The following is a 23,962-nucleotide window of genomic DNA, read 5'->3' as shown; positions in this document are numbered from 1 at the left end:
CATCTTCTCCTCACGGAGAAAAGCCACCACGGCCTTGTTCATCCTAGAGCCATATAAAATGTTAATATGACCCACCACGTCTCCAACGGCCAGGAGAACATCCTCCACAGAGTACCGGGGGTCAGCTACCACCCGAACTCCGTGTTTGATGGAGGGAGGCGGCGAGCCCTCCACCGGGAGGGACGCCATCACTCCTCCAACAAAACACCTGATTGCTCACAAACCTTCTCTTTTTTTCAAAACGATGAATTAAACTCCTCTTACCTTCACATAGAGAACCCAGGGGGAAGAGAACCCAGGGGGAAGAGAAACACCGAAGTTTAAAGTGCAGAAACACAGTTTTCTCGCTCAAACTTTCCAAAGCGCTCCACGCCCGCTCACACACTCACACCCACCCAGCATGCAATGCGAGAGAGAGAGCGAGAGAGAGAGAGAGAGACAGAGACAGAGAGAGAGAGAAAGAGAGAGAGAGAGAGAGAAAGAGAGAGAGAGAGAGAGAGAGAGAGACAGAGACAGAGACAGAGACAGAGAGAGAGAGAAAGAGAGAGAAAGAGAGAGAGAGACAGAGACAGAGACAGAGAGAGAGAGAGAGAGACAGAGAGAGAGAGAAAGAGAGAGAGAGAGAGACAGAGAGAGACAGAGAGAGAGACAGAGACAGAGACAGAGACAGAGACAGAGAGAGAGAGAGAGAGACAGAGAGAGAGAGAAAGAGAGAGAGAGAGAGAGAGAGAGAGAGAGAGAGAGAGAGAGAGAGAGAGAGAGAGACAGAGACAGAGAGAGAGACAGAGTGAGACATGCTAGTGTGCACTGTGACATAATGCTAATGCTTTCTAATGCTTTCTAATGCTAACGCTAGGCCTGTTAGCTTAACTGGTTAGCATGTGAGATTAGACCAGATTTCGGGTCAAGAACACATGTGGGGTTAACCTGTGTGATTTTCAGGTACATCACAGGTCTAAGCATGCTACTTAGCATGCTAACAAAGTTTTGTTCGATTGAGCTGAAATTTGGTGTGTGGCCTAATGGGGGCGCTACGAATACGTATCACTAGCTAATTAGCTGGATCTCGCCAACTTTTGACCACGCCTTAGGGTTAGCATCCTACAAAGTTTGTTCGACTGAGCTAAAATTTTGTGTGTGGCCCTATGGGGGCGCTACCATTACGGTACACTAGCTAATTAGCATGTTCACGCCAACTTTTGATCACGCCTTACGGTTAGAATGCTAACAAAGTTTGGCCGATTGAGCTGATTTTTGGGGGGTGGCTTTATGTGGTCGCTAGGATCACCGATCACTAGCTTACGAGTCAGAGATGTCCGACGGGCCGGCGTCCGGCAAGGGTCGAGGTCCCGACCAACGCTGCTTGCAGCTTTAATTATTTTTGTTTTTGCTATGTAAAGCAGCTTTGAGTGTTAAATGTGTGAACTTAGGACATCTTTATAATAAGGAGGACAAAAGCTTCTGGCTGTGTTTTTGCTGTTGGGATCTTCTATTAGATTGTATTTCCTGTTCCTGATTTTGGTTTGTATAACGCTTGTTTTGTATCAAGGTATCTCGGCTGAATTCACTACGAAATTCTGATCAGATCACTTTCAAAAGAGGATTTAAAAAAAGAAAATCTGCCATCATCCTGCTGGATACATTCACTGGAAACTCATTTTCCCTCCTGACAGCCCAAAGTCCTGATGCTCCCTCCACCGTACCTCACTGAGGGAACGCTTTCTTTTTGTTCATGTCAGAAGTCCAGCTCTGCCTGGTCATTAACAGCATTATTGTTTTAGAAACAGATTCAGTGAATGACTGTGTGCTGGAAGTTTATATTTACCAAAGAATAATTTTCACTTGGTTGAAGAGTTCCGACTTTTGTACTTTTACTTGAGTAAGAAGTCGACTGAGGACAGTAGAAACATCTGGAGTTGAATGTGAGAACGTTTGCTCAGCAGAAGTAAATCTACAGCTCATCTGAGTTTCTTAAACCAATCAAACAGGAAGAAAAGAAACGTCCGGTCATGAGTTAATCCTTTATTACAAAACAGTAAAAGAAAGAACATGAGGCCACACCAAACATGTAATCTGACTGAAGAACTGGACGGTTTGTTTGTCTGGAGAAAAAAACAACGATCCACATGTAGCCTACCGATGACCCCTGACCTGCCGCCACTCTGAGACGACAAACAGGTTCAGCGTGGACGACAGCAGGATTCCAACCATGCAGGAGCGGGAGGAGGGGGGTAGTAGTGTGTCTGTGTTTTCTCTACTTCTTGCTGTGCCAGTGTTGATGATGATGATGATGATGATGATGATGATGATGATGATGATGATGATGATGATGATGATGATGATGATGATGATGATGATAGACGAAGATGGTAGAAAGATTCTCAGTTTCCTTTCCAAGTAGTAAGAAAAAAAAGTCATTTTTCATGCAGTCCATGCGTACCTGTGTGGGGGCGGTCATGCGCCACCTGCTGGAGGAGTAAAACAGTGAAAAGTCCAGCAGAGGTTTTTTTCTGGTTGAAATTTGGCAGAGCTCTTCTTCTGGAGCATTTCTGTGGAGGAGACGGTGGGGGGTCAGCCAAGTCCTGCAGGGGGCTCAGAGGAGACGGTGGGGCGTCTCAGGCCCTGTCCACACCACAACGCTATTTCATGTAGCCGCATGCTTTTTGTCTGATCGTCCACATCAGGATGATGATCAAGATCAGGAGCCAGCTTCTTCAGCTTCAGGAGCCAGAAAATTCAAAAAACAACAACAAAAAACAGGTTCCAGACTGGAGAAATTTAAGACCACCGCCTCAGCTTTGACAGGTGGACGGAAAAGACGCACATTAGCTGAAAACAATGATGTCATCGTCCAGCCTCTCGACCCGATCTCGGCGACGTCACAAGAACGATGGCAGACGACCTGCTGCAGCTCGAGCTGCAGAAGTTGCTGATGCTAGTCGCCTTAATAAGGCCAGATGTTGGATTTGTCGACTTCTAGGATATTTGCATCTTCTTCTCTGTTTTTGGTGTATTTCTGTGGCGGGTTACAGCGCCACCTAAAGGCCTGGCATATGCACTACATCGTTTGGGCCGTGTTTATAGTGACGGACTGATTTTTTTAAAGAACGACAGGGAGATAAAAGATGGTTTTGGCTCATGTGGACAGAGACTCAGTCCGTTGGGGGTTAAGAGGGGATGGTGGGGGTCTCAGCTGAGTCCTGCAGGGGCTCAGAAGGGGACCTAGCAGAACATTCTTCACATTGTAGGACGAAGCTTCCGCTCTGAACCAGACTTCAGTCAGTGGTTTGGGAACATGGTGGATCTTGGAGGTCTGATGTGGTCTGTGGGGTCAGCTTGAGTTCTCCACCCATCCTCTTCAGCGCTTTGCTGCTCACACATGAGGAGAACCAATGTCCTGGGGTTCCAGCGCTGGAGAAAGACAAAAACAACTGAATCAGCAGAAACCAACAGGACACACTGCAGGATAGATGGACCCTGACCCAGACCTCAGACAACAACACCTTTTGTAGAGCAACAGTCCAGTGAAACAGAAAACACTGATACCAAGAAAAAACAACAAGTGGAGAATAAAACTGAAATCATTTTTATAAAATACACTTCTTTGAAAGTCAGACCAGTAGTGTGAAATCAGCTGTAAAACAAGTGTCACACTTGTTTGTTCTTTATTCTTATAATGTCATGAAAACAGTTCAGAGCAGGTCCACAGAGCCAACTGCTGTTAGCAGTTTGTGTTTCACTCAAGTCCTGTTTGCTTAAGGAGGTGCAGCCTGAGGTCCGCATCCGCAGGGGTATCAAACATCTGGCAACAACTGGCCCCCCAGAGGATCCAATTCAGCCTCACAAAGTCAAAAAATGACAACGAACCCTGGATTTTAAATAAAGTTCAGTCTTTTGTTGCATTTTTACTTGTAACTAAATTAGCAGATAGTTTGACTATCCTCTGTAATTGAGAATGTCAAACAGTCAATATTTTACTGATATTTAAGCTTTAATCTGATTTGGTGAATAAATGTGTCTTTACATGTGACATGTTACATTTCTTTGCACTGAAACAAAGAGTCAAAGTGTTTAATTACTTATTATTAATAGATTATTGTGTCATTTTAGCTGCCTGAAGTGATGTTGGACTTTCTGCATTGAAATGAGTGTGACAGTAAAGACACACACACACACACACACACACACACACACACACACACACACACACACACACACACACACACACACACACACACACACACACACACACACACACACACACACACACACACACACACACACACACACACACACACACACACACACAGCAGGCAGTGTGATTAGAGCGCTGCTCTGTTGGAGTGCTGGATGAATTGCAGACGTCTCTTACCAGCCTTCTCCTCCGAGCAGGCTGGGCGTTGTCAACACCTTGTGAACGTTCTGCAGACAGAAACAACAACAACAACCATTCAGCTAATTGTGACACAAACCTGTTGGAAGTTACTGATAACACTTCTGAGAGGGGACTGGTGAGAAACAGCTGGATTTGAGATCCTTCTCCACCTTCACATCCAGAAACTAGTCTGAACGATTGTCCCTGAACATGTTCTTCAAGTTTCGTGAGCAATGTAAATACAGCTGCAGGGTGTCCCTCAGCCACTGGGGGGCAGACTGACTCCACTGGAACTATGTGAGTGAGCTCTCCACAGGATCACCTGACACTGAGACACTGGAGATGTACTGAGGCAGTGTGAGGAAGGCCAGGATCTGATGACAAAACTTCCTCACACAGGCTTTCAAATGGAAACAGCCAAACCATGAGCTGCTCTTTACATCAGTATGAACATATCAAAGGCTTCAGAGACATTAGTACACTGATACAGAATACATGATGATGCCGTGAATGGATGATGGCTGGAGCGAAACACAGCACATCTTTTTATCATGGATATTGAACTTAATTTCTGCATTAATGCTTTACTGGCCACTGTGTGTGTGTGTGTGTGTGTGTGTGTGTGTGTGTGTGTGTGTGTGTGTGTGTGTGTGTGTGTGTGTGTGTGTGTGTGTGTGTGGTGTGTGTGGGTGTGTGTGTGTGTGTTGATCAATGTCAGAACAGATCTGAAGGTTGAAGAGGTGGAGGAACTGACTGGTTGATAGATGGATGGACTGCTGGAGAGTTAAACTGGTATGCCTGTTGGACAGACTGATTGAAAGACTGTTGGACAGACTGATGGACGCCTCACACTGCAGTGGAGTCGTACCTGAGCGAAGCCCAGCAGCTTCTTGTTGGAGACCTCCAGATGTCTCCGGCTCAGCTCCGACTTCCTGAGCTGACAGTCGATGGTGTTCAGCCTCCTGTTTAGCTCCACCACCTCCTCCTGATAAACACACACACACCCACACACCCACACACACACACACACCCCCACACACACACACACCCACACACACACACACACACACACCCACACACCCACACCCACACCCACACCCACACCCACACCCACACCCACCCACACCCACACCCCCACACCCACACCCACACCCACACCCACACCCACCCACACCCACACCCACACCCCACACACACACACACACACACACACACACACACACACACACACACACACACACACACACACACACACACACACACACACACACCCACACCCACACCCACCCACACACAACACACACACACACACACACACACACACACACACACACACACACACACACACACACACACACACATATTCATCGATCTGCATGACATGTCTGAGGATGTCTGAGTTGAGAACATAAAAGAATTTAAAGCATCACAAAGGAAGGAAGTCAGAGTAGTCAGCAGGGACGGAGAAGCTTCTCGATGGAAACAACAGACTTTTAAAGCTGCCTGAGAATAAATATGTTGTTTTCCAGTAACTTTAAATATGTAAATGAATATTCATCAAACCTGATTCAGACCCTTTAAACAACCGAGCAGCTGAATTCAGGCTGGTGAATTTGATTCATCTGATCACGTGAGCGTGTTCTTGCTGCTGTCGCCTGCAAACTCTCTCTGTCCTCCTTTCTTTTCTTATCTCTGTCAGCAGCCTCTGGAGCGAATACCTGAGCCACAGGTAGAGGCAGAAGAAAAGAAATAAAGCCCTCTTTTCACCGGAGAGCGTGTGGAGGCAGAGCAAAGCGCAGCAGCTGGATGTGTTTGACAGAGGGCCTCCAGCTGGAGGGGGGGGGGGGGGGGTCTTTACATTTCACATCACACAGCTCCAGCCAGGCGTCCAGACTCACTGTTGTGGCTACGCTGGTCTTCTACCTCATACAAAGCCCCGTCCACACGAGACTAACCATCGTTTTTCTCCCTGTCGCTTCCTGTCCACACGGCATCGGTGCAGGAAATATCTACGTCCACTCAAAACAATGTAGTACATATGCCAGGCCTATTGGTGGCGTTGTGACTGTCACAGAAATACACAAAAAACAGAGAAGAAGACACAGCAATGACATCATCGTTTTCAGTCAATGTGCGTCTTGCCCGACCATACCAAGGGATGGGAATTGAGACCATGTTTAAGATTCTGATTTCATTTTTGATTCTGCTGAACGATTTGGTTCTTCATCACTTCTCTTATCGAGAATGCCATACACACTGCATGGAGAGGGAGGGGCGAGCTACACTAACGTAATACACACTGCATGGAGAGGGAGGGGCGAGCTACACTAATGTAATACACACTGCATGGAGAGGGAGGGGCGAGCTACACTAATGTAATACACACTGCATGGTGAGAGAGGGGCGAGCTACACTAATGTAATACACACTGCATGGTAAGAGAGGGGCGAGCTACACTAATGTAATACACACTGCATGGAGAGGGAGGGGCGAGCTACACTAATGCAATACACACTGCATGGAGAGGGAGGGGTGAGCTACACTAATGTAATACACACTGCATGGTGAGAGAGGGGTGAGCTACACTAATGCAATACACACTGCATGGTGAGGGAGGGGCGAGCTACACTAATGCAATACACACTGCATGGAGAGGGAGGGGCGAGCTACACTAATGCAATACACACTGCATGGTGAGAGAGGGGCGAGCTACACTAATGTAATACACACTGCATGGTGAGAGAGGGGCGAGCTACACTAATGTAATACACACTGCATGGTGGGAGAGGGGCGAGCTACACTAATGTAATACACACTGCATGGAGAGGGAGGGGCGAGCTACACTAATGTAATACACACTGCATGGTAAGAGAGGGGCGAGCTACACTAATGTAATACACACTGCATGGTGAGAGAGGGGCAAGCTACACTAATGCAATACACACTGCATGGTGAGAGAGGGGTGAGCTACACTAATGCAATACACACTGCATGGTGAGGGAGGGGCGAGCTACACTAATGCAATACACACTGCATGGAGAGGGAGGGGCGAGCTACACTAATGCAATACACACTGCATGGTAAGAGAGGGGCGAGCTACACTAATGTAATACACACTGCATGGTGAGAGAGGGGCAAGCTACACTAATGTAATACACACTGCATGGAGAGGGAGGGGCGAGCTACACTAATGTAATACACACTGCATGGTGAGAGAGGGGCGAGCTACACTAATGCAATACACACTGCATGGAGAGGGAGGGGCGAGCTACACTAATGTAATACACACTGCATGGTGAGGGGGGGGGCGAGCTACACTAATGCAATACACACTGCATGGAGAGGGAGGGGCGAGCTACACTAATGTAATACACACTGCATGGAGAGGGAGGGGCGAGCTACACTAATGTACCATTGTGTGGATCAGGAGGAAACAACCTGAAGCAGCAAGAGGAGACCAGGAACCAGGGAGTTCAGTCCTCACACACTAATTATTTGCAGTTTCGGAGGACGTTTTTTTCACAGACAAGAAAATATTATATTATAATCTTAAAGAATTAATAACATACTTTGCATGCAGTTCTTTCTGATGACACCAGGTGGGGCTCAGCCTACCTAACCCTTCCTCCGAGGCCCCGTTTACACGACAACGTTTCACATGATAACAACTAATCCGTTAAAAAAAAGAGTGTGTTTACATGCAGCAGCAGATACACTGACACTGATGTAGTTAGAATGTCGGGCCACGGGAGGGGGCTGTTCCTTGATTTTGTAATGAAACTACACAGATGTGTGCAGAAAACAATACAATATAAACGTGAAGAAAATGGAGAGGACGTTTCAGTGGAGGCGAGAGGCTCCGATCCGGCCAAAACCACCAACAAATTGTAAAAACACAGAAGTGTAGCATTCACATGAAAAATTTAAAAACAACTGTTTTTCTAAATTAATGACATAATTATCTCATAATTATGGGAAAAAATTTATTATAAAACAAAATTGCTCTGTTTTTCTGAATTTATGACATAATTATCACATAAATGAATTGATGATATATTGTTTTCTGAAAAAATTTAAAATTGGCTCTGGTTTTCTGCATCAATGGGACAGTGGTGTGTTGTTCTGAGCAGAAGCTCTGCGAGACCATTGTAGGAAACATGCATGCCCCAGCTCTCAAGTTTAATCCAGCTTTATAACTTTATAACTCCAAACCATAGTCAGGAGACCAACACCTGAGCTACCAGACCTTCAACAAAGGAAAGCTCAGAAAATTTCTCCTGTGTTCATTTTTCTCTGGTTCCGTGTTTCCAACATGAACAACAGACGCTCTGCAGGAGTGGTTCCATCACTACAGACGCTCTGCAGGACTGGTTCCATCACTACAGACGCTCTGCAGGAGTGGTTTCATCACTACAGACGCTCTGCAGGAGTGGTTCCATCACTACAGACGCTCTGCAGGAGTGGTTTCATCACTACAGATGCTCTGCAGGACTGGTTCCATCACTACAGACGCTCTGCAGGAGTGGTTCCATCACTACAGACGCTCTGCAGGACTGGTTCCATCACTACGGCCGCTCTGCCATCAGAGTTGTTTTCATTTTCTCTGTTTCCGTGTTTCCAACATGAACAACAGACGCTCTGCCAGGTCATGAGACTGATCTTGTTGGGAGAGTCTGGAGATCTAGAATCATTGGTTAAGTTTCTTTAAAGCTGTTTTACCATCTTGATTTTCTTAGATTAACACTTTACTAGCAGAAACATATTGTAGCTTCATGGAGCTGATTGCTGCAATGCATTATGGGAGTTGGGTTGGCGGCGCTTCAAATGTCTTTATTTGGGGTTTTACTAGGCTTGTTAGTGTTGGTAATGGTTGTGTTATGTTGTGTTTTTGTTGCTTAGTTCATGTAGTTAGTTGATCTACTTTAGTTTAGTTTAATCTAGTGATGCACCGATCCACGTTTTTCCAATCCGATCCCGATACCCGAATTTGGATATCTGCCGATACCGATACTATTCCGATACCAGAGCTGTTTGCTTTAATATTATTATTATCATTATTGTTGACTTTATATGAGGCTGTAATCAACTCCTCTCTACAGTAAAGTATGAAATTTACTAATATATACATATATTCTCTCAAAAGACAACTTGAGACAACCGGTGTGGGCCGGCCGCAGAGCGAGGACACGATACGGGGACAAGACACCCTACTTGCTCACACAAGACAGAACTGGGCTCGGGCGCCGCAACAGTCCGGCTGGCTCAGCCTGGCGGGTCGAGACCGGGCTTCAGCAGTGCCCGCCGCGGCGCCCACCGCTCAAGCCTGGCGTAGATAGCGATCAGCTGGTTAGCTTAGCACCCTCACGTTTGATATCCTCACGGGCCGAAGTGTTGCAGAGAAAGTCCAGAAGATTGTGAATATAGTGACAATCAGAAGAAATCACACTTCACCGTGGTGCTGGCATGTTGTGGAGATGGACCAAAGTTACCACGATGCTCATGTTCACACAGAAGACTCTGCCAAAGGACTGAATAACTTGTCTTTCCACATTAAATGTTTCTTCTTGCTCTAGGATTTTGGGAAATAAATTTCCAAATAAATGCGACTTTTAGTCCAGTGCGACTTATATATATTTGTTTTTCTCTCTTCATGATGCATTTTTGACTGGTGCGACATATACTCAGGAGCGATTTATAATACATGAACTGGGTAACTACCTAAATATATGAGGAAACTCAACAAACGTATTCATTGAATACTTTGCTCTAAAAATAGCAAGACAAATATACTCGGACTAGAACTAAAACGATTCGACTAGAGTGGATACTCAACATTAAAACCAATATCCTTGGTGACTCGAGATAAAATATGACATGACCAGAAAGTTACACTGGACTACTTGACAAATACACAGTAAAACTAGACAATAACCTTAGTAATGATGATCTCAGTAAATAGACAAAGCTTGTAAGTGACTGGAGCCTCACCTTGGTGGCCTCGGCTGCTTGTGCTGGCCTCTTGCTGACCAGCTGGTTCTTCAGGTCTCTGATCTCGGCCTCCAGGAGATGGATCACCTCCTCATAGTCCTGATCGGCACTGCTGCCGTGCCGCTGCACCACCTCGGCCTCGGCCAACTGCAGACGAGTCTTCAGACGGGTGTTCTCCTCCACCGTCAGGCAGGCTTTCTGAGGGCAGACATTGGAAATGTCACCAGCTTGTAGGCACAGTTCAAACACACTGCAGGCCTCCGTCTCACCTCTGAGGTCTTCTGCAGCTCTTCTTCCAGGGTTTTCTTGCTGTGTTCCATATCCTTCAGCATCACCTGCCAAAACAGGCAGAAGATGAATCCACACCACTACAGACCAGAGTCCTGTCAGAACACAGTCATCCATCTTGTTTAGTGTATCCACGTCCACAGGGGCCACAGTGGGCAGAAGACTGTGAATACTAGTGGACACCAGCGGAAAAACCAGTGGATGCTAGTGGACACCAGCGTGCACCAGTGGATACTAGTGGACACCAGCAGACACTAGTGGACACTAGTGTACACCAGTGGATACTAGTGGACACCAGCGGAAAAACCAGTGGATACTAGTGGACACCAGCGGAAAAACCAGTGGATACTAGTGGAAACCAGCGTACACCAGTAGATACTAGTGGACACCAGCAGACACTAGTGGACACTAGTGTACACCAGTGGATACTAGTGGACACCAGCGGAAAAACCAGTGGATACTAGTGGACACCAGCGTACACCAGTGGATACTAGTGGACACCGGCGTACACCAGTAGATACTAGTGGACACCTGCGTACACCAGTGGAGACCAGAAGACAGTAGTGGACACTAGTGGACACCAGTGTGTCACCAGAGGCTGTGTGGTGGAAGGGAGGTACATTCCCTTCCACAGAGAACCAGTAAATGGCAAAATGGCTGCTAAAGGGGACTACAGCACCCAGAAGGCATTGCAGCCACACCGGAGGCTGTCAGGTGCCCATGATTGGGGTTGAGTGAAGAGGGAGGGTTGGAAGGGAGAGGAGAGAGAGCTGGGCTGGAGCAGGGAAAAGCAAGGGCTCTGGACAACCAAGGAAGACGTTTTGGAAAGGACTATTTATGTTGGAGGCTAAGAAAGGATGCTGTAGTTGGAAAGCCTGGATTTGAGTTAAGGTCTTTCTGTATTTCTTTTGGATTAACTGCCCGGTACAGGTGTCCCCCGGCTAGCTCAGTTGGTAGAGCATGAGACTCACAATCTCAGGGGTAGTGGGTTCGTGTCCCACGCCGGGCGTCACCTTCCTGTGGGCTCACCACCTGCAGGAAGGTTCTTAATCAGTGCATTGTGATCTGGGTGATGGTGCTCAGACTGACACCCCCGCGACCCGGAAACGGATAAGCGGAAGAAAATGAATGAATGAATGCCCGGTACGGGAAGAAATAAAGCCCAGATCTTTTGTTTGAAAACCAGAACTGTCTCGGTGTCATTGGTCTCCCGTCACTGTCATCTGCAGCTAGGGACATCCCCTGGTGAGGCTACAGTGGACACCAGCAGACAGTGGCGCCGCCAGCCTGAATCCTATACGTACTGTGCATACAGTTTTTTTGAAGGTGTGAAACTAAATATTTGAAAGGGGGAATTTCTCTCTCCCTCTACGTCTTACTGAATCACATTTTCCTCTCTGCACAGAAATGCATTTATTCATAGTAACAGCATTTTATAGTGAGGAGCATACATATGACTTCTAGAAATCCCCACCACGTTTGTAGAGTGTGGATGAAAACAAGTGCTGTTCTGCAGTGCGCACTGCAGAACAGCACTTGTTCTGTGTTCAATTTTAATTTCAAATTTAAATTTAAATTAACAGGTAGGCTAATCAAACACAAACGCTTCTGAACTACATGTCGCAGATTTAAATGCATTAAATTCCCACATCCAGTTCGTCCTCTGGCAGCTGTCCAGGGTGCTGAACCTGGTGACAGTCACTCGGAGTGGAGCATTCTTGTGGCTGCTTTGAGAATCGTGCAAGCCGCTGCTCAGGGACTGGCTGGGTGGAGGGGAGGGTGGAGGGGGTGTGTGTACTATGCCAGGAGGTGGCGCCACTACAAGCAGATACTCTTTTCCCTCAGACTATCATCAAAAGACATTCATCGATCAATGAAGTGAAACTCGATGGATGAGCTGAAATCTTCTGCTCTTGAATCAGACAAAAGGAAACATTGGAAACACAGTATGTGATCATCCAGTGAGCCGGGATGCTTCACTTTGTCTTTCAGTTCCATTTAGAAGAACAGGGGATTTATTTTGAGGTAAAACAGTCTGTGATTGTTACTTCAGTGAGGACCAACGTTTCTCTTCTCTAAAACAAAGTAGAAAATAGCTTTCAGCTTTCAGGCTGGTCGACTTCATTGATGCACTGATCGTGACTCCTCTACTCATCCTCCAAACATTCAGATCTCATGTCATAAACTTCCAGCAGGTTTTCTGTCCTCTCACTCTTCTGTCCCTCCTTGCAGGGATCTCTGGATCTGGACAAAAGGGTCTTGATCTCCGGGTCCTTCTCTCATCAGCCCACAAAATATTGAAAGGTTTTTGTCCCCGAAACAGTTTTTCCTAATATTTAATGCGTTTCAGTTGTTTTGAAGTGATTTCATGTGCTGTCTTATTTTCTCAGTATTTTAAATGTTTTAATTCACTTTTCCCCCACATTTTAAGAACCGTTCACACTGAACCTGATAATTGCTCCTTCTATTTATTGTGCTGTAGTCAACTCTGAGAATCACTTGAGGACTAATCATCTGGTTCTGCTGTCAGTTCTGGATATTACTACACAGGCAAGGTTGTGCTGAAGCTAAAAAAGTTCCTTATTAAAGACCAAATCAAAAACGTGTTATTTTGTGGTTTGTGGGGTCTGTGTTTGGGGTTTGTTGGAGGGATGTTGCCTCAATCTCCACGCAGCCACTCCACTTTTATCCTGATAATGTAGCTATGACATAATGACAACAAATTAAAATACAATCTGATGAGGAGAAGATGTATTATTATAATGATAGGAGCATCAGAGACAATATTACAGATGAATGATCTTCTGCAGCAACAGAAAGAAGTAGAAACTTGTGGACATTCATCAGTTTTTCCAATAACACACTATTTGAAGGTTACACATGTGTGTTCACCTTAAGCTGTTTCATCTGAGTGTGCAGCTGCTTCACCTCCGTCTGAAACTGCTCCATCTCCTCGCTGCTGTAGCTGCACTCTGACTCGTACGTCTGAAGACACACACAAAAATCTGTCAGATCCATGTTCACAAAGCGCAACACCTGGCCCCACCTCCGGGGGCACTGTCCTCATTTCATTTCATTTATTAATATATTTGAATGGGACAATGTATTTTAATGAACCGGTTGTAAATATGCGAGATTTAGTTCAGAGCTAATTTCCATCTGAAGTCCGACGGGGTAAAAGGACGTACCACATGCTAGAAAACGTACCACAGTACATTACATATACAACATAACACAGGAGGAAACATATCACATTAACAAACAAACAATACAGCACTCCAAAACATCACCATGTCTATCCCTAAAGTGCTAAAGTTAAGGTGCCTTATCACACACACACACACACACACACACACACACACACACACACACACACACACACACACACACACACACACACACACACACACACACACACACACACACACTGACCTACTCATGCTAAAACAACAGAATGATCGTATGAAGATAGTACACACATATCTTAAGATAGCACCTTTTGAGTGGTCACGAGTTTGCTGACCAAGGAGACATGATTTAAGATCTCTTTAATGAGACATAGGTGGAGTTTTCTCTAACGGCCACTGGTATAAAGTTCCAACTAGAACAACACTTGATTGAAACGTGGACTTCAGAAGCTGCACTTCACATCCCCCCTCACTGTGGATCCAGTTCTGGTCTCACTGTTCCTTCTGTGGATGAATTCATGAAGAGGTGGTGGGGCCAGGCTGTTCAACACTCTATACACAAATATATAGCACACACATGAAACGACTGAAGCTTTTGAACAAATTTCTCCATCGTCTTTATATGCAGCTGTTCATTCAGCTCAAGCACAGTGATGCCAGGACCACAGTGTTTCGATGTGGGAGACTATCATGCAGTGGAGGCAGGACTTTTCTGTCTCTTACACTAACTACACATTCAAATTTAACCCGCGGAATCAATTTCTTCTTTTTGAAGCAGTGGTGGCCGTAAGATAAAAGACGTGAGCTTGTGCTTGGAGGTTTGAACCCACTGCTGAAGCTGTGGGCCCCTGAGCCAGACCCCTGACCGTCCCTCCCCACACACAGGTGCACGTTTCCAGGTGAGAGGAAGTGAGAGCTGCTTACAGGTGAGTGAAACGCCGACGTGTCCATCAGGCTGGCTGCTTCGTGGTAGGAGAACGTGAAGGGACCTGCCCCCAAACCGAGCTCCTCCAGGTTCTCCTGGAACATTTTCTGGGTTGCCTCCACAAAATCTGAGCACAAGCAAGCAGAAGACGTGTTTAGCTGCTGGTTCGAGGACGGAACGGGTCAGCAGGAGACAGACAGTCCTTCTGAACGTGTCAGAGCAGCTCTCCAGTGCTCAGAGAAAATAAACTCAGTTTCTACATCTGATTTTTTTTCTCTTTGTGACACGTATTTTGACAGATGAGACTCAGGTGTCACTTATAGTTCAGAAAAAACCATACTTCTTTTGTTTCACCAGTGACACTGCCCGTGTTTGACGTCTGTTGTAGATTCTGGTTTGGCACATTGAGTTTTTCAGTATTTGGGAAATAGATGAAGGGATGGATCACACTTTATAACAATCACTTTTGCCACCGACCTCTCCAGAGTGAAGAAGTTCATGTTTAGTGACTTACAAACAATTTTCCTACTTTTTGTAGTAGTCATTTCATACTTCTTAATATTGATATTTATTTGATTTATTCAGTATTTTCAATGGTTTTCTTCACCCTTCACAAAGTCCAAAACCCAGACATTAGGACACTTTAGTCATGATGGAAACCCTCAATGTTTGTAGAGTCTGGGCCTGGACACAAGTAGACACAGAGCTGCTTCACGGTTACACAAAGTTCATGTGACACAGCCGGTCAGCAACATGCAGCCGTCACACAGAGTGGGACAGCTGACAGGAGCTCAGGACAGATCTGTCAGCTATTGTCCACACGGCTGGACATGTTCAGGACACGTGAGGACTTTACCTCCGTAGGCAACGGTGCCTTGTGGGTCTGTGGTCAGATTCTGTCTCAGCTTCTTCCTCTTTTCCTCCGAGACATCCAACCCGAGGAAGGACAAGGCCTGGGAGGACGGACAGACAGGATGAATTAGTTGGGACATGGAGACTTTAACTCTGAGGCTCAGCCACGTGCTGTCGTCCCGCTCTTATAAACAAGAAATGGGAACATTTAAATCTGGAAAGTTACTTGCTCAGTCCAGAATCTTGAGCAACTCCACGTTGCTTTTCTTTTTAAAGGCTTTTTGTTTGGGTGACAGTGGGTGAGTCCAACATGGCTTCACTGGGGGGTTTCTTTTAAATCAGAGGGGGGGGTCCAAAGCCTTTAGTAGAGACACTGAATTACACAGCCTCTGATTATCCTTCTAACATTTAATACAACAGTGCTCTACACTGTCAACATCAACATGTCAACACAGCAGGCGTACATCCCCCTTTATCATGAGACATTAAGAAAATACAGTGAGAACGTATCTCCTCTCCTGTTTGATTCTCAGAGTCTAACTGGAGTCACACACTGACGGAGTAGTTAGTTACAAAACACACGTAGTGAAACTGTTCCTGAGTGTGTGTGTGTGTGTGTGTGTGTGTGTGTGTGTGTGTGTGTGTGTGTGTGTGTGTGTGTGTGTGTGTGTGTGTGTGTGTGTGTGTGTGTGTTACACTGTACATTTAATCTGGCTTGTTCTTGCTTCTTCTCTGTCTGTCTCTCTCTCTCTCTCTCTCTCTCTCTCTCTCTCTCTCTCTCTCTCTCTCTCTCTCTCTCTCTCTCTCTCTCTCTCATGCACGCACGCATACATTGACACTAACCTGTTCTTCCAACTATGTACAACAGATTTCTGGGAATCTGACTTTTTTCGTTTTAACCTGAAAGAACATGTTCTCATTGTTTTCTTGACCACAGATTGATCTGAATAAAATAAAAAGACAAGGTTTGTCATCCTTGTTGGTTTTTGATTGACAGCAGCTGCTTCCCTGCAGGGGACACAAGCCAGAGCAAACAGACGTTGTGTGGAAGCGACATGTTTCTCTCACTGTGTTGCCAAACGCAGAATCATCAACGTCTCACTGACTTCTGGAATATCTGCTGCCGTTTACAGGCTTCAACAGATGAGCAGCTTTAGAACAATCCAGCTTCACTCTCTCTTCAGGCAGCATGTAACTGTACAAGCATTACTGCAATCTGAAATATGTCTGCAATTATCTCTGGAACACCGAACATTTGAAGGCTTTTCTTTGTAAAGTAAAAGTTTGGTTTGAAACTTTGTCATTGTCATATAGATATGGAAATGTTCAAAACATTTCAGTCTGAGCTTGTGTTTGTCTTGGTAGTGCTGCTATACTGAAAGTTATTTTTATGAGAAATCTGAAGGATTGCTGACTGTGCTTGTTTAAAATAGACATGGAGAAATAGACGTGCTTGAAATACCACAGTCAGATGAAAATCTTTAACAAGGAAGATGCTCTATTATGTGGCTGTTCGCTGAAGTTCGTCGGAGGAGGACTCTTCATAATGAACTCAGGAGGACTGAGTTAATTATGGATTAGAGAGACACTGCTAATACATGCTAAATCAATTAGTGTGGCTAATGCTAAAGCTAAGAGTCGGCTGAAGCAGGAGAGAGGCAGCAGCTCCACTGTTCTCAGGCTCTGATTTCATGAGATAATCTACTTGAAATAGCAGCTTGTCTGTTCTCATTTCAGAAAATGTTCACTTCCGGATGATACGTTTCAATTATGATCATAATGAAAAATGCTGCAGTTTTCATGTCCGGCCACTAGTTGGTGCTGTGCTTTTGTAATTTAAACACACAAGAACAGAGCGTAAACCTCTAAGCTGCTTCTCTCTGTCTTTCTTCATGCTCTACTGAGTATCTGTATGGAGGAAATGTGTCTCCACGTAGGCAGATGATGGGAGGAAATGTTGACTTTGTTGGAGAAAAGTTGTTCAATTCTAAAGACTGAGCTGAACAAACTCTAAAACAGGGGTGTCCAAGCTCGGTCCTGGAGGGCCGGCGTCCTGCAGGTTTAGCTCCTCCCAGTTGTAACACACATGATTACAATGAGGGGCTCGTTACTGGGCTTTTTCACAACTTTGGTGATGACATCATCATTAAATTCAGGCATGCTGAAGCAGGGAGGAACTAGAATCTGCAGGACACTCCGGCTCTAAATGCTAAATTTATATAGTTCTGCACCGACTCGACAAGAAGGCAAAACATAGTGAAAATGTAGAGTTTTCAAATGTAAACAGTCTCAGGCAGGTCAATGACAAGCACATGGAAACTGAGGCGAGTGTAACTGCTCTACTCATCCTCAGTTGTAATCTGTTACTTGTGAATTGCAGGTAAAAGTAGTGGTGACGCTGTGATGTGTTATGTTCTGTTTATCCTATTAATAAACTGCATATGACTGCTGGTAGACGAGCTGAGCTTGATGCAGGAATAATGTATTTAAGGTCCTGTTTAGGAGACAATCAATCTTCAGTGTTCAGACTGTTGATGCTCAGGCTGGTGTCACATTACAAACAGTCCTGCCGAGGAGAAAGAAAACTGCGTTCAGGGAAGGTCGCCTTGAGGAGACGGAAGCTGGAACAGCTTGTTTCACACTGAAAATAAATCGTGGGACTGTATAAATGGGATAATTTGGGATTTTATTGAACTATTAATTAAAAGAACTTACTCCAAGTAGAAATGCAGCTCCATAATTCACAAAAAACTGAATATATCATGGGCTAATTAAATAGAAAAGTCCTTGACAATGTGGTCTTTGAAATGTGTAAATTATTGAGCTTCTCTGTAAACAAATGTGGCTTTTCTGCCATGATTGGAAAAACTTACTTATCTAACAAAGTTAACCAAATTAGTCTTTGAAAGAAATACTAAAGTTTAAAAACCTGCTGCTCTCTGAGAAGCTTTGACTGCTTTGACATTTCCTCACTGAAGTATTTCTCAAAGCTAAATATATTCAGAATCCAACTGTCTCTTTTTTTTGCAAAGAAGCGAACAGATGAAAAGAGAACTGTGTCTGTATTCAACATTTAAACTCTGTCTGTCTCTCTAATCCCATTAATGAATTGGTAGATTAGGGTCAACCTCTGGGCTATCAGGACTTGGACCAAAGCTCAAATGGAGGCTGAATAAACGGGCAGAGCGAGGCAGAGGGGAAGCGCAGCTCATCAGCAGGGAGATGAGAGGCTGGAGGGCAGGAGGAGCAGAGCAGGCCAGAGACAGAAATGTGCTGAGACAAGAAAAATAACAGAACAAGTGGGGAGAAGCTGCGAGAGCGAGAGATCAATAAATAGATGAAGAGAGGGGGGGTGATAGTGAAAAAATTCCTGCTTCAGTCTGGATGAATACATGACAAGTACAGCAAAACATTAAAACCACCTGCAAAACATGAACTATCAACTAAGAATAAAACCATGAGACGTCACACGAAGATACGGCCTGGTTGCTTTGACCATGCAGTGGCTGGACGGAGCACCAAAGGACATGTGACACAATGAAGATGGACGTATTGGTGGACAAAGCTATTGAAGCATTACAGCCAATAAATCGGGATTTAGCCCCAAAAGTTAAAAAACAATAACAATTCTAAGTTATAGGAAAATCAAGAGAGTGATTCAGAAAAGACTGAAGTGGTCCAAGACAGAAGTAAAGCTACTGACGTCAGCAGATAAACGTGGTGGAGATCCAGCTGAAGAAAAGTCTCCCCTAAATAGAAGCAGCATCTCTGCTGAAGGTTCAGCTGATAAGCACCTCGATCTAAAACAAAGTCATGGTTTTGTACCAGTTACCTTCCACACTACATACTTGGTGCCCTCAAAAACCCAGTGGGTACCTGGTTTTGGAGGAACTTGGTAGGTACCTGGTTTTGGAGGAACCTGGTAGGTACCTGGTTTTGGAGGAACCTGGTAGGTACCTGGTTTTGTAGGAACCTGGTATGTACCTGGTTTTGGAGGAACCTGTGATCACAGTGTGTTTGACATCAGGACTTTAGATTCTCTCACCAAGTCCAACTTCTCTGATTTGAGACGTATGTGGGGGTCCAGGGTTATCTTGGGTTTGGTCTCTGTCGGGGACCTCGGGCTGGTTGAACCTTGAAGAGACAGAAAGGGAATAAAGAGAAGAGAAAAATAAGAATGGTGAATAAGTGAATATGAGAAATCACTGTAATTCTCTACAATATTACTGCCCCTGATTACTGAGGGAAGAATTAAAGAATGAATTGAGAATAATTAAATCAAATGAGTTAAACAGCAACAAATATCCAAACAGAAAATATAGAAGGAACCTTTATTTTATTGATTTTGTCCGTTATTGTCAGTCTTCACCAGTGTTGGCCAAGTTACTTCCAAAATGTAATATATCATATATTATTAGTTACTGTCATTTGAATGTACTTAGTTACATTACAGTATTATTGTTTCTGAATTGTAATACGTTACAATACTTTTGACTTACTTTCACCAATATAATGGCAGAAATATGATCAGGCATTCCACATTTCTGAAATGTAGTGTATTGCAGCTGATTCTACATTCAGTGGAGGAGATGTAGGATAATGACTGTCTGCCCCTACAGCTATAAAGACTCTTTAGTAACAACGACTGTCAGAATCACAAAGTCTGGTCCGTTATGAGATGCTGCACATATTAAGAGTCCAGGACTGTTCATATGAAACACGACTGAGCGAGAACCACTATAATGTAACCTATTGCCTGATTACAAGACAAGACACACAATCTGTTTGTTTCCATTCTTTTATCCTCTTATAATTCAAGCTCACAACACAAAGACGGCATCCACTGACTGGACATAACTTGTACTTGACCTGCCATTTGTACTGTGTATTATATAAACTATAGCATCACATACATCAAGAGAAGTGCCATCGAAGGCAGGTTTAATCATTTAATCCTTAAAATTCACACACACACACACGCACGCACACACGCACACACACACACACACACACACACACACACACACACACACACACACACACACACACACACACACACACACACACACACACACACACACACACACACACACACACACACACACACACACACACACACACACACACACACACACACACTAACTATTGTACATGACTTAGGTCCACAGTTCCACAGTGAACCGGTTTGACCAAATCCATGACACTGTCCAGTAATGAAAGTTAGACTCCAGCACAGAGAGAATTAAGCCTCGGTGCTGCAGCGGGTTGTAATTTGCAGACGGTCCCTGCACTCTGCTCACAGCCGGCCGCTCATAGAGAACAGTGTTATTTCTGCTGCTCCAAAGACAGACACCTTTAAGAAAAAAAAGCTTGCAGCATATTTCCTGCCTCACATCGATGGAAAAAACCCCACGTCGTTTGTGTGTTGAGGATGTTTCATTTAAAAGTTTTTGATGCTGGAAATCCGAAACTGTCCAACTTTCCTGATGTCTGTCCTTCTTCATTTGAAGAAGAGTTTTCACAGCGTGGCACACAGATCATACTCCACTGTACTCCACTTTTCTCTGAACATAGTGGGAGTTAGTCCATGTCACTAATGTAGGATCTGTTAATATGTTATGAATTCCAGCAGCAGGAAAAACTTGTGGATTGTTTTTTTTTCTGTCTTGCGGTGTTTTCTTAAATTCTAAAACAATCATGTTAAAAGGCAGAGTAACACACACTACCTCAATTGTAACGAGTATAATCTTACTAAAAATTTTAAAATATATATATATATTTCTGCATTACAGCAAATAGTAATCAGTTACTGTAGCTGCGTTACTTTTGTAAAGCATTACTCTCAACACTGGTCTTCGCTCTGAAATGGACAAAAGAATTTAAGTTTCATGATCAGGAGCACATAGCTTTCATGCTAATGCTAGGCCACTGATGTGTTGTATTTCACGCTTGTATTATGTCTGCTGCTCGTGGAACGAAACCAGAACAGTCCCATGGGAATAAATGTGGAACAACCATTATTCTACAAAATATTACATTTTTGTAATATTTGCTTTTCAAGATTATCCCGCAGGCCGGATTGAAGCATCAAGCTGGTCAAAGTCAGTCCACATGACGTATGTCTGACATCCGACAGGTACGAAAGAAAAGAAAAGTCACGGCAACCTGAGAGTCAAAGTTAGAAAATGATCTTTATTAAGCTGCAATTCAATATATGTTCTTATTGTTGTCTTCACAATGCTAAAGCCAGGAATGTGTGTGTGTGTGTGTGTGTGTGTGTGTGTGTGTGTGTGTGTGTGTGTGTGTGTGTGTGTGTGTGTGTGTGTGTGTGTGTGTGAGAGAGATAGATAGATAGATAGAGAAAGAGAGAGAGAGAGAAAGAGAAAGAGAGTGAGAAAGAGAGAGAGTGAGAAAGAGAAAGAGAGAGAGACAGAAAAAGAGAAAGAGAAAGAGAGAGAGAGAGAGAGAGAGAGAGAGAGAGACAGACAGAAAAAGAGAAAGAGAAAGAGAAAGAGAGAGAGAGAGAGAGAGACAGAAAAAGAGAGAGAGAAAGACAAAGAGAAAGAGAGCGAGAGCGAGAGAGAGAGAGAGAGAGGGAGAGAGAGAGAGAGAGAGAGAGAGAGAGAGAGAGAGATGAAAAGCAGATGATTAAATGTGGACGATTATATAGATGAAAGAGAAGGGCGGGGGTTCTGGATTCTGACATTAATTTGATGAGTTTCTCTGTCCCAGATTTGTATGGCTGCTTTCTGCAGAAAAGACAACACACACACACACACGCACGCACGCACGCACGCACGCACGCACGCACGCACGCACGCACGCACGCACGCACGCACGCACGCACGCACGCACGCACGCACGCACGCACACACACACACACACACACACACACACACACACACACACACACACACACACACACACACACACACACAGGGTTGCTAAGGTTACGATCAGACTGTAACAACCTTACTCAGCCAGAGGATTTACCATCCTTGCCCTTCCTCCCTCGTCAGTCTGCTGGAGATGACAGACAGGTCTTTAAACTTTAACTGTCATGTCACACCCACATGTCACATGTACATTACATGTACATTACATAGTGGAAACACAGTATACACTCCACCACCAAGTTATTAGCAGATACCCACAATCCTGACCAGGTAATAAGATTATGGATGAAGAAATGTATTTTGTCTATCTATCTATCTATCTATCTATCTATCTATCTATCTATCTATCTATCTATCTATCTATCTATCTATCTATCTATCCATCTAAAATCCTTCGCAATCGACTGACTGACGCCAGTGGCTAAGCTAATGGCTGACTGAGGCCGGTGGTTAAGCTAACGGCTGACCGGTGGCTAAGCTAATGGCTGAATAACGCCGGTGGCTAAGCTAATTGCTGACTAATGTCGGTGGTTAAGCTAATGGCTGACTAACGCCGGTGGCTAAGCTAATGGCTGACTAACGCCGGTGGATAAGCTAATGGCTGACTAATGCCGGTGGTTAAGCTAATGGCTGACTAACGCCGGTGGCTAAGCTAATGGCTGACTAACGCTGGTGGTTAAGCTAATGGCTGACTAACGCCGGTGGCTAAGCTAATGGCTGACTAATGCCGGTGGTTAAGCTAATGGCTGACTAACGCCGGTGGCTAAGCTAATGGCTGACTAACGCTGGTGGTTAAGCAAATGGCTGACTAACGCCGGTGGCTAAGCTAATTGCTGACTAATGCCGGTGGCTAAGCTAATGGCTGACTAATGCCGGTGGTTAAGCTAATGGCTGACTAATGCCGGTGGCTAAGCTAATGGCTGACTAACGCCGGTGGCTAAGCTAATGGCTGACTAATGCCGGTGGTTAAGCTAATGGCTGACTGAGTGAAGAGGTGTGTACTCACCCAAGAGCACTTTGATCAGATTCTCTTAACAACAATATAAAACCAAAGGAAGTCAAGTACAAGTATTATCCAGGTATCAGACTGTTTACGTGTTTATTTTTTGAAAAGTGGTACAATTTGTAGATGGTCATATTAGAGTAACATGTTACTGATTAACGCGTTACCGCCATCACTGGTTCCATGACAGAGCACATATGTATGCACATAGGCATTTCTTTCCTAGGATCGGTTTAGTTCAGTGTTCAAACAGAGACACAATAGGAGAAACAATATCTTCACTTATGTACTTTGTTCATTGTCAGTAATTCAGGGTACTGAATCACTCATGGTTCAGTTATTGTGTGAGTTAGTTAGGTTTATACTGTGGATTACGAGTGTATCTGCAAAACTTTCTTCATTTTTGGGGGCCCCGTTTACACGACACCAGTGTTCTGATCTACTGTA

The 23,962-nt window shown here is 44.6% G+C and overlaps 1 protein-coding gene across 4 annotated transcripts in view; it reads right to left on the bottom strand.

Moving 5' to 3' along the window:
* Window positions 1-2,004: 2,004 nt before the first annotated feature.
* Window positions 2,005-23,962, bottom strand: part of LOC308124205 (syntaxin-binding protein 4) — a 105,391-nt gene continuing 83,433 nt past the window's right edge. For 2 of the 4 annotated variants that reach the window (XM_080487104.1, XM_080487103.1), the window contains exons 12-20: window positions 19,662-19,750; window positions 15,621-15,717; window positions 14,764-14,891; window positions 13,544-13,636; window positions 10,633-10,686; window positions 10,364-10,561; window positions 5,244-5,360; window positions 4,279-4,422; window positions 2,005-3,411 (exon numbers count right to left, since the gene is read on the bottom strand). In XM_080487104.1, the coding sequence (XP_080343230.1) occupies window positions 4,369-4,422; window positions 5,244-5,360; window positions 10,364-10,561; window positions 10,633-10,686; window positions 13,544-13,636; window positions 14,764-14,891; window positions 15,621-15,717; window positions 19,662-19,750 (830 nt within the window). In that variant the 3' untranslated portion in view covers window positions 2,005-3,411; window positions 4,279-4,368. Of the gene's footprint in view, window positions 3,412-4,278; window positions 4,423-5,243; window positions 5,361-10,363; window positions 10,562-10,632; window positions 10,699-13,543; window positions 13,637-14,763; window positions 14,892-15,620; window positions 15,718-19,661; window positions 19,751-23,962 lie in introns of all 4 variants that reach the window. The other 2 variants (XM_080487102.1, XM_080487101.1) reach the window with 1 other exon arrangement.

Source organism: Lipophrys pholis (assembly GCF_963383615.2).
Source record: "Lipophrys pholis genome assembly, chromosome: 19".
NCBI lineage: Eukaryota > Metazoa > Chordata > Actinopteri > Blenniiformes > Blenniidae > Lipophrys > Lipophrys pholis.
This window is presented reverse-complemented; position numbering and strand designations above follow the sequence as displayed.